This window comes from Myotis davidii, unplaced genomic scaffold (assembly GCF_000327345.1).
Source record: "Myotis davidii unplaced genomic scaffold, ASM32734v1 scaffold370, whole genome shotgun sequence".
In the NCBI taxonomy this organism is placed as follows: domain Eukaryota; kingdom Metazoa; phylum Chordata; class Mammalia; order Chiroptera; family Vespertilionidae; genus Myotis; species Myotis davidii.
Window position 1 is genome coordinate 8218328 of NW_006288615.1, and position 11382 is coordinate 8229709.

Sequence of the window (11382 nt, forward strand, 5' to 3'; positions counted from 1 at the left end):
GCACTGAGCCTACCCCAGGGGCAGCCAGATGCCCCACCCCGGAAAGGAGGCACTTGGCACCACGACCTTTTACAGACCAACTATCCAGATCTGTCTGGATGTACCCCTGTCCCTCCTGCCCCTGCCCTCACCACATACGGCAGCCCTCCCACTGCCTCCCTGCAGAGGAACATCTTGAGAAAAAGCAGGAATCCACAGAGGGGCAGCACTGAGCATGGCCCAGCTGGCGCACCACCTGGCAGACCCAGGCTCCGCGAACAGGGCCAGCAGGGCCTGGACCAGGGGTGGGCAAACTTTTTGACTCGAGGGGCCACAATGGGTTCTTAAACTGGACTGGAAGGCCGGAACAAAAGCATGGATGGAGTGTTTGTGTGAACTAATATAAATTCAAAGTAAACATCATACCATAAAAGGGTACGGTCTTTTTTTTTTTTTTTTTTTTAGTTTTATTCATTTCAAACGGGCTGGGTCCAGCCCGTGGGCCACAGTTTGCCCACGGCTGGCCTAGACTGTCCCCAGCACAGTCCTCCATCCGGAGAGAAGAGGGTGGAAGCACAGGCTAGGGCAGAACCAGGAGTCTCTCCTGAGACCACCAGTGCCCGACCATAATCTAAGCAGTGATTCGAGGCTCCTCCATCACGGAGGGCTCAGCACTGAGGATCCCAGCAGAAGCACAGTTTGGACCCTGGCCCTCAAGGAAATGGGGTCAGAGCCAAGCATCTCTCTGACCACCTGAAACGGGACCACAATGTGGCAATGCCAGCAGGCCTTCCTCTGGGGTCCTAGAGACTAACCACTTATGACCTGTTTGCAGACACCCCTGGGAACTGTACAGAAAACCCCTGTCAGAACGGAGGCACCTGCGTGCCAGGCGTGGACACCCACAGCTGTGACTGCAGCCCAGGGTTCAAAGGCAGGCGCTGCGAGCTTGGTAAGTCAGGGCCCGTTCAGGCCTGGCCTTGAGATGCCTGTTACAGCAGGCTGGGCTGAGACTGCTGGGTCAGGATGGGTTTGCCATGAAGTGCCCAGACTTCCAGGTGTCCAGGCACGGAGGTGGCAGGCAATGAATCACTGGGCTGCTCACAGCCCCAGAGTGCCAGGCCAAAAGGTGCTGCCTGGGTAAGTGGGGGGTCTGGGAACAGCCAGAAAGTAAGGAACACAGAGCGACAGCCACCCCCACAGTGAGAGGTGGGTGAGGGGGCTATTTTTGGCTCAGGGGCCAAAGGTGGTGGGAGGGAAAAGGGCCACAGGCCTCCCTCAGAAGACTTTTGGAGTGAGCCCTGAGGGGAACTAGCCTGCAGGCTCCAAGGACCCCAGCCCGGGTGTGCGTCTCCCAAGGGTGCTGGCAAGGGCAGCCAGGGCCCGAGCCGCGGTGAGCCTCGGCCTCTTTTGTGCTCTGCAGCCTGTAAAAAGCAGCCCCAGCCCTGCACGCGCCTGTTCTCGGAGACAAAGTCCCTGCCAGTCTGGGAAGGAGGTGTCTGCCACCACGTGTAAGTTTCTGCCCTCTGTCCCTGACCTCCGAAGTGTTTCCACAAAGTCCAGCTCACCCCACAGAGGTTTGTTTTGACCACCTGTTCCTGCCATGTGACAAATTAGGAAACTGAGGCAGAAAGGCTGAACAACTTGTCTGAGTCCGTGCAGCAGGGAGCTGAGGCACAGGAGTTCTGGAACCCTGACAACCTGGCTCTGGACCCTTCGGGTGGCATTAGCCCCTTCCCTGGACAGCACGGTCCTCACAGGCTTGTGAGAGATGGAGTCAGCTCTGCACTAAGTGGTGATGTGGCCTTGCTCGCCTCTTAGGACCTTTCTTGCTCACACTCTGTGACTCTGGGTCCCATTCACAATACATATGAGCACATCTGGGAACCAGGCACAGCTCTAACCCTTGGCACACGCAGTGAACAGGACACGCCCCCGCCCTACCCGCAGCTCCTTCCATCCAGAGGGAGACAGCCATCCACAGAGAGCATAGGTGTGTTAGACACAGGAAGTTCTGAGCTGCACTGGGACTTGGGAAGTGCATTGAAAGGCCCTCGACTTGGGGTTCTGGGGAATGGCGATCCAAAGCCATAGCAGCCACCAGCTCCTGGGGGCCTGACTAGGAGAGCTCAGATCCTCCCACAATCTCCCCACCACCCCTTCCTCAAGGTCGGGTCTGCTTTAAGCCCAGGCTCACAGCCTTGGTTTTCACTGTAGGGACCAGACCATATTTTAACATAATGATTTATGTGATTGGTTTAAATCTACCACATTGCAACTTGTTTTCTATGTTCCATCTAATCTTGTTACCTTTTTCTCTTTTCCTGCCTACTTCTGGATTATTCTTAAGATCCTGTTTTACCTTGCCTGTTGGCTCATTGGTTATACTTCTTTGGTTTAATTTTTTTAGGGGATCTAGAGATTAACAATATGCTCATCACGGTATCCCTTTATCTAAGGGAAGACTTGCCTCTACTTCCCCTCAGTTCTGACTACCGATGTCAGTCTTTTACTTCCACCATGCTCCAAGCTGCAAAATGTTGTCTTCCTCTCAACAATATATTTTAAAATGTTGAGAGCAAAATCTTTTGTATTTACCTGCATGTCCGCCATCTCCAGCACTCACCCCTACAGTGCAGGTCTGCTAGCAATAAATTCTCTGTTACTAAAAAGGTTTTTACTTCACCTTCATTTTTAAGGATAAAGTTGCTAAATACAAAATTCTTGGTTGACTTTTTTTTTCTTTCCACACTCTAAAGAGATAGGTCCTTCCTTTGTCTTCTGCCTTGCCTAGTTTCAGATAAGAAGACTATGAAATATGTCCCCAAACTCCCTGTGTCTGCTTCTGTTTTCTCTTTATTACTGGTTTCAGGAAACTTACCTATGATGTGCTTTCGTGTGGTTGTGTGTGTGTGTGTGTGTGTTTACTCTTTGGAGTTTATTAAGCTTCTTGTATCTCTGGGTTTTTAGCTTTCATCAGATTTGAAAAAATTTTGGCCATTATTTCTTTAAAATATTTTCTGTTCCTCCACTTCTCTCCTCTCCTTCTGGAATTCCACTTATGCATGTATTAGACTGATGTTGTCCCATAGGTCACTGGGGCTCCTTTCATTTTTTTCCCCCCGGTCTTTTTCTCTATTCATTTTGGATAGATCCTACTGCTATGCCTTCAAGTTCACTGACCTTTCCTCCTGCAGTGTCTTACCGACCACTAATCCAGTTGGCAAAATTTCCATTTTCTTCAGAAGTCCCACTGAATTCTTTCTTAGATCCTCCATGTCTCTCATTATGTTTACATTTTTCCTTTAGACCGCCGAACATGTGGAACAAAATTTATCATAGACGTTTAAGGCCCTTTCTGCTGTTTCTGTCATTGCTCTCATTTCTAGGTGATTTTCTAATCAATTATTTTTTTCCTATTTATGAGTTTCTCGATTCTTTGTCTAATTCTTTGAATGTCTTATAATTTTTGTTGGATGCTGGATGTTGTAAACTTTGTTACTGCATGCTGGATTTTTAATTTTTCGTACTCTTTTCAAGAATGTTGGGTTTGTTTTTTCTGCAAGGCAGTTATTTTGACTTTGATTCTTTTGAGGCTTGCTAAGGGTGGCTCTAGCATCAGCTTTGTTCTGGGATTAATTCTGCCCCACTTCTAAGGCATGGCCTTACTGGGGTTTTTATTTTTATAGAATGGCCTCTTATTGAGCAAGATCTCTCCACTCTGGCTCTCTTCCATTGCATGGCTCCCTCCTCTCCAGTGCTCCACCCCACACGGTCCCACTGCCTCTGCCTTCCCAACTCCAACCTGTTTCCTCAACTTGCAACCACTGCTTGGATCCCCTGACCTGACACGAAGTCCAAAAAGTGTCTCCAGAATGAGTTCCAGGGTGACCACAGGACTCATCTCATTCATTTCCCTTCTCTCAGGGATCACAGTCTTGCTCTGTTTTCTAATATCTGGAAAAAAGCTACTTCTTATATTCTGTCCAGTTCTCTGGTTGTTTGCATTGGGAGGTAGTTCCTGATCCTGTTACTCCCTGATGGCCAAAGTCTTACCAAAGGCCTTAACTCCCAATGGCTCTCCTAGACCAGTGGTTGGCAAACTGCTGCTCGCGAGCCACATGCGGCTCTTTGGCCCCTTGAGTGTGACCACGAAGTTTCAATCGCACCCCGCATGTGGAATTTTGTGGAAGAGCCACACTCAAGGGGCCGCAGTTTGCTGACCACTGTCCTAGACTGAGCACATGAGCTGGAGCTGTGCCCATCCAACTCCCTGGCTCTCTCTTCCACAGGTGTGATGTTTGAGAGTTTTAAAAAGAACCAAAGTCCTTTCCATTCATTGTCATCTATAAACCTGAGAGAGAGGTAATATGAATTATTCCCATTTTACACAAAACTGAGGCTTAAGTTCCAGAGACATGCTAGGTGGAGCATGAAGTCAGCTCTCCTGTTCCACTCTGTTCACATCTAATGCCTGCATCTCCAAGGTTTCTCACAGTGAACTGCCCATCAATGGAGAAGTGGGTCATAGCATCTCAAGGCCACTGGGCCAAGTGGCCTGCCTCAAGCAAGATATGTCCTTTAAATTTCACATTTTCTCTCTTGATATCATATAACTGTCAACACTCCTCAAAATGTACTTAAAATGGATGTGTCTTATTTTATGTAAACTATGCCTTGGTAAAGTTAATTTTAAAAATTACATGACTTTTATGTGGGACATTTCAATATGCCCCTATAAGGTAAAGTTTTATTAAGAAAATAATGGCCTTTCCCTCAAACACCTGCATGGTTATCTGGTCTCCATGTAGCCTAGGTGAACCAGCTGGGCACCATTCTGCTCCAGTTCCTGCCTTGATGGAGCTTTCTTGTGACAGGTATAAACGGGTCTACAAGGTACACCAGGATATCTGCTTCAAAGAGAGCTGTGAGAGCACAAGCATCAAGAAAACCCCAAGCAGGTGCGTCTCAAGAGGAGGCCCTGCTTGTCCTGCTGTGGCTCACAGGGCCACGGGCAAGGGGACTGAGCACTGTGGATACAACAGGCCTGGGGCTGAGCCAGGCTGTATATCTGCCCAGATGTGCATGTGAGCACCCCAGACAGGAGGAGCTAGGCATGTGGGTGCTGGGGTGGTCAGAGGGTGGGTGCTGTGGGGAGGTCACAGGGTGGGTGCTGGGGCTGTGAGGGGTGACTCTGGTCATGCATGTGCACTCAGTATCTGGTGCTCAAATTGGGAAGCATTAGGACAGGTCCAAGTACATAACTGCAAATACAGCAAGTCTCTGTTTACTTTTTACCCTCTCACACCAGGTTCCTTCCCTAAAGGGCTCAAGGTAGTCACAATAATCCTATATAATAAAGAGGTAATATGCAAATTGAACATCACATCCTCACACAAGACGGCCTGCAAGGGAGGGCAGTTGTAGGCGATCAGGCCAGCAGGGGAGGGCAGTTAGGGGAGACCAGGCCAGCAGGAGAGGCCAATTAGGGGCAACTAGGCCAGCAGGGGAGGGCAGTTGGGGGCAACTGGGCTTGCAGGGGAGGGAGGGTTGTTGGGGGGGAACCAGGATGGCAGGGGAGGGCAGTTGGGGGCGATCAGGCCGGTAGGGGAATGGTTAGGAGGTGATCAGGATGGCAGGCAGAAGCAGTTAGGGGCAATCAAGCAGGCAGGCAGGCGAGCGTTTGGGAGCCAGCAGTCTCGGATTGTGAGAGGGATGTCCCAGATTGAAGAGGGTGCAGGCTGGGCTGAGGGACACTCCCCTCCTCCCCGCCCGCCCCCGCACGAATTTCATGCACTGGGCCTCTAGTTAGTACATACAGTACTGAGTACATCACATGCTTTCAAAAGAGCCTAGGCACAGTCTTCACAGACCCCCAATAACCACACACACGGGGTCTGCATCACTGTGTTCAGGAAAAACAGGATGACAATTCACAAAAGCTGCTGCTGGTGCGAGTGTGTCCTTGTCTCCCCGTCGGTAGGTCAGGCTCCCCACTGCCCCCCTTACCCACCCCCCTTATGCTGCATGAATCACCCAGCCATTCAGTTGAGTGGGAAGGGACATACAGACTGAAATGCTATCCTTGGCATCGGGCACACTGGTGTGTGAGCTAAAGAAAAGGGGTGGCAGCAGGCGGCTGGGTGGAGGGTATCACAAGGTCACAGATCCACAATTTCTTTTCATAAACCACCTTCTCTATTTCTTTCAGGAAACAAAGTAACAGTGCAACACTGAAGACAGCGTAGGTACTAGGTACGTACTTACATTCGCAGCAGCTAGGAGAGCTACAGGAAGGCTCTTGTTAGAAAGCCTAGACCAGGCTTCAGAATTCCGAGGGAGCTGGGTGAGAAAAAGAGTACATAAGGCCTCCCAGTAGACAAACCTGTGACAGATACGTCTTCAGGTAGAAATGAGGCTCTCTGCAGGGAAGACAAACTGCTTTGTCTCAAAGGGAACCAAGAAACAGGGTGGGGGACACAGGAATGCTAGGGGCTGGGGAGTGCTTTCCAGACCCTGTAAATGGCCACCTATTGAAAGAAAAAACAGGGTGTGGGGCCTTAGTCACAACTTCTGAGGTCCTAAAGACTCTGTCACTGAGAGAGTGATTAGGAGCATTCAGAAACCTTGAGATGAAAGAAGCTTCCTGACTTTGATTTCACCTAACATTTCCCAAACCCTATTGGGGCTCCACCTCCCCACATGTAAGCGGCCCAAGTCTTCACAGTCATTTGAAAGATACCAAGCTTCCCACTGACCTCAGGTTCTTGTCAACATGATGTCACTTGGTGGCCTGGGACAGCTCACTGCTCTCACTCCATCAACGAGCCAAATAGCCCATTGCCTATGTGGTAGGAGAGGGACCTGGTGCTCCGGGTACACGCAGCTTCACACAAGCCATGGTCACAATATGGCTGAGGAATGTTATTCAGAGACCTTTACCAACAACCAGAAGCGAAAGAGCCTTGCAGTTGTGAGCTCACACTACCCAGGCAGGGATCTGCAGTTGGGAAGTGCCATGAGAGAACCATGGCCTCCAGCTGCCGTCCCATCAGATGTGAAGTCACTCAAAGGCATCACCCCCCACCGCAGGCTCCAAAGACATGCGTATCCAAAACACATACTGCAAGCCCTGCAAGCAATTCAGTACTGGGATCAAGAACCCACAAATATGATTTGGGTTTCAAATATTTATATTGCAATAAATCGCCTGAAAGAATAATATATGTTTTAAAAAGTTGCTCAACAAATCCATTTCTCTAAAAACAAATCAGAAACACTCCACTAATTATCAAATACTGGCTTTTACAATACTAATTCTTGAAACAATGGAGAAAACACCAACCAACAGGACACAGAAATACACAGACACAGTCACACACCCAAAGCCACCACATAAGAACTCATTTCAACCCAGAGTAATGGGGCAGCATGCCTGCAAGGAAAGATCAAGGGCATCACCGAAAGGCGGAGCAGCCTGTGATGCTGCCGAAAGGTCCCTACCCCAGAGGACATGGACAGTCCTCAACAAACCTGCCCCACTCTGTGTACGGCCACATTAGAGGGCAAGGACCTCACAGTTCTGATGTGGCAACATGGGGCCTGGGCAGCGACCGAAGGCACTAAGCGAGATGAGAAGTCACCGTCTCAGAGATAAGGGTACCATTCTCCTCATGTCCCCCCCTTTTTGTTTTCTTCAAAGGATTCTGGACATTCTTGCTATAATCCACCAACCTCACAAGTTTCTAAAGCCCTGGAAGATGAGGTCTAAATTGAATTGACAAGAACACCCTGAGTGACAGGGTCCTGGCTGGAGTCTGTCCCCTCTGTGGCTTCGCTCCTCCGGCTTCTAGAAGACAGATGGCCAGACGGGTCCAGCCAGGGAGGTCCTCTAGGACAGACACCTCCTAGTCCCACACTGCCTCCAGCACAGGGCTGGAAGTTTCTCCAGGGTGGCCTGCATCGCTGACGAGCAGCCACCATGTGCAGAGAGCACTGGATGAAGCCTCAGCAACATCCAGAAACTAGTTCCAGATTCTAAATCAGAGAAAGAATTCTCCCTTTGAAACCCAAGAGCCAAAATGAGGAGGAGCTGCCATCGACAACCTGCAGAGCAGAGGGTGGGGCTGGGAGGCAAGGAGTGCAGACTGATGAGGGGCACAGGGAAGCAGGCTCACCTCCCCAGCAGGTCATTTACGAAGGGAGGTGAAGGCTAGTGATCCATCCACCAACCAGCAGATTCTGAAAGAGAAAATGTTCATACCATACTAAGCTGGAGTTTAGACACTTTTAGTCTACCACTTTTCCCAGAAAGGGTCAGGCAGGAAATATCTTTGACTTTGTCGACCGGGTGATCTCTGTGGCAACAACTTAGCCCTGCGCTTGTGCACAAAAACAGCCATTCACATGTGCCTAGTCCAGTGAGGCTGTTCCAATAAAACTTGATTTACAAAATTGGGGGCCACTTCCCCTTGACCGTATGTGGCTAACTCCACTCAGGCTTCGGCCTGATGCAGAGAAAGCCATCCCAGACGACAAGTTACAGCATGGCACCAAAGACCCACCCGAGTGTCATGGAATTGCTACACAAACCCTGTTTGGGAAGGCACTTGGCGGTGGCCAGGGCTCCTCCTTATAGGTCTGAGTAACGAAGACAGGCATCTGGGGCGGGTAAGGCCAAACAATGTTTAAGATCCTTTTAATCCACAACTCAGGCAACACAGTTTCAGACTACCAGGCAGCAAGCACCATCTCCACACTAAACAGCTCCCAGCATTGCGCATCATCGCCACACCGCATTCCAGAGCCTTCTGAACAGCTTTCCTCCCTGCAAGTGAGGCCACTACAGAAGCCAGCCCACCTCCACCTGCTGGGCACTTTAACAGCCGACCCAACTGGAACCAGAGCCCCGGTGCGTCTTCACTGACACTCCCAAGTCAGTTTTGCAGCCATAGGAAGAGCTCCTTCCTCTCATCTTTACAAAACATTTTTTAAAGAATTAGAGTATATTTTAGAGTGGGTTTTTTTTTTTATTAAAGTTGTGTGTATATGTGTCTGTGTAGTATACTTGTCATTTTCAGAAAGGAGATTAGTCATTCCCAGAAATCTCTACTGCGCTCCCAGTCTCAGGGCCATCTGAAGGCACAAGCTCCACCAAGGGGCTCCAACCCTGGGTGAAGGAGAAAACCATGACCATGAACACATGCCGCTGACTCCTGCTGCGGCACTGCGACCTGTCACTGTGTGTCCACATAAGCTACAGCATCACCAGCAAATGACAAGACCAAGTGGCATCACTGGAAAAGCAGATGAAACTTTCTGTGACCATGTTAATGACCTCAAGCCCCTCAGCCATGAGGCAGACGTGCTCGATTTTAGCTCAGAAACATTTGTTTTTACAAGTCTACTGAATCGTGGGCTTAGTGCCGTGTGGTCTTACAATTAGCCCATTTTGATGTTGTACAAATTAAATACCTAATACAAAGACTTCCTGACACTAAAGGAAATTACAAATCATCCTTGAAACACTCCAAACGAGCTTCCACATGGCTCCTTCGTAAAACTCTTCTTCCTTGAAAATACTCAATGTCCATCCAAAGAAATTAATAATACTGGATCAGAAAACTGTCAGGGCATCAACATTTACTTCTGTGTCAAAATCACAGGGGAGCAACCTTGAGTTGCAGAGTTAGCCACCTGCTGACCAGGCTGGGTGACCTGACCATCCAATTAGACTTAGGGTTCCACTGTGTCTCCTAACTGGGCACAAAAACCACACTGTAGGCTCCAGGGAACATGCTGGTCACTTGGACACCACAAAATGGAGAGTAAGTGAAAACACTGGCATGTGGTGAAGTATTTTCTTTTTCAAAAATTTTGTCTCTGGCCAAGAAAGGCAGTAAAGACAGAATGTCCCCTTTCCCCACTGCACATGGCGGTCACAGAGGAAACGGAGCGACTCGCCACCAGGGAGTTCAGCAGTCAAGGGCCACTTCATGTCACCGAGCTCCAACACCTTCCTTTTGCTGGACCGCCTCCCGCTGGCCAGCCAGGGCCACAGATGTCTGGCTCACATGTCCAGAGGTTCCCTGAGCTACTTGTTTTGCACACAGTGCCTCTCTCTGCAGTCCCGGAGCCAAGAGAAAGCAAAAGCACGATTGTTTTGATTCAGCACTGAATTCCCTTGTAAAATAAAGCTCAAGTCAGCCAACTGAAATCCAGTGCACAGGGAAAGGAACTCTCTTTAAAATCGATTTACTTTCCTTTTAAATAAAATAAATACAACAAATGTAAGCCCATTTAAAACCAGAGGTTCTCATGAGGCGATACGGTCATATTTTGCGGGCCCAAGCCTGAGAGCTGTTTCTTCACCTCAGCCAGAGACATTAGGGCTGGTCATTCTGTGCGGACTGTCCTGTGCACAGCAGGGCATCTGACAGCAGCCCTGGCCTCAACCCACTGGGTCCCAACTGCTCCTTCTCCTGGTCCTAACAACCAAAAATGTCCCCAGATGTTCCCTGGTCAGGATGGCCCAGGGTGAGAACAAGGCCTGACAGGATTCTCACATGGTCTGCAGGAAAGAGCTGGGAGCCTAAAGGTTCTAAGTGCTGCCAGCCTACACTCTGGTCACATCACCAAAATTATTCTCTGCAGCATTAGCCCAAAGAAGGGGTGCCCAGAACATCCTAGGATGTACCCGCCCCCCCAATCACAGAGCTCATGCCCTCAGGTCTGGGCCTCTGGCCCAACGCTTCAAGTCACTGATTAGACCTACTGGGTTCCCTAGGGGACTTCCTCCCCCTGGGTGTCACGAAGAGCTCCTGGATTGCACAACCACCAGACCCTTGGCCCCTGGCTGTGTTCACGTGCTCTTCTCCTCTGGCCTCCAAAGCCCCCTAAAAGGATGGGGGATGCCGGACTGTATCTGCCCCATGGCCCCTTTTCTGGCATGCCCCAGGTCAGCACTGCTGCCTGCTAGAGACATCAGGCCCTGACATGACCCGCTGGCCATGAGCAGGCATGAAAGCCAAATTCCCTGAGGTCAGAGCCAGGGCCTGCTCCTCACAAGAGAGAGAAGTGCCCAGCACTGTGCTGGCAGGAAGAACCTGTGCAAAATGAAGCCAAACTGACCCACTTCCCCCTACTCTGCTGTACACTGAATGCAACTATGAAGTAATATTTTTAGATTAAAAACATGAGTATTTTTGTGGAAAACCTGCTACTTGTTTTCATAAAATAAAGTGCTATGATGTACTAAAGCCTCCCTGCATTCTCATAATTGTATCCTTACCACTAGAAGGAAATGTAAAATGACTAGAACCAGAAGAAAGATCCTTGTCTCCCACACTGTCATGGAACATCACCCACAGCTATGAGAGAAAATAAAACCAAATTTCGATGCAC

The 11382-nt window shown here is 49.5% G+C and overlaps 1 protein-coding gene across 1 annotated transcript in view; it reads left to right on the forward strand.

Moving 5' to 3' along the window:
• Positions 1-10277, forward strand: part of SNED1 (sushi, nidogen and EGF like domains 1) — a 37477-nt gene extending 27200 nt beyond the window's left edge. The window contains exons 27-31 of the mRNA XM_015561814.1: positions 815-931; positions 1403-1490; positions 4857-4940; positions 6191-6234; positions 7682-10277. Coding sequence (XP_015417300.1) covers positions 815-931; positions 1403-1490; positions 4857-4940; positions 6191-6227 — 326 coding nt within the window. The 3' untranslated portion in view covers positions 6228-6234; positions 7682-10277. The remainder of the gene's footprint in view (positions 1-814; positions 932-1402; positions 1491-4856; positions 4941-6190; positions 6235-7681) is intronic.
• The last annotated feature ends 1105 nt before the right edge of the window (positions 10278-11382 follow it).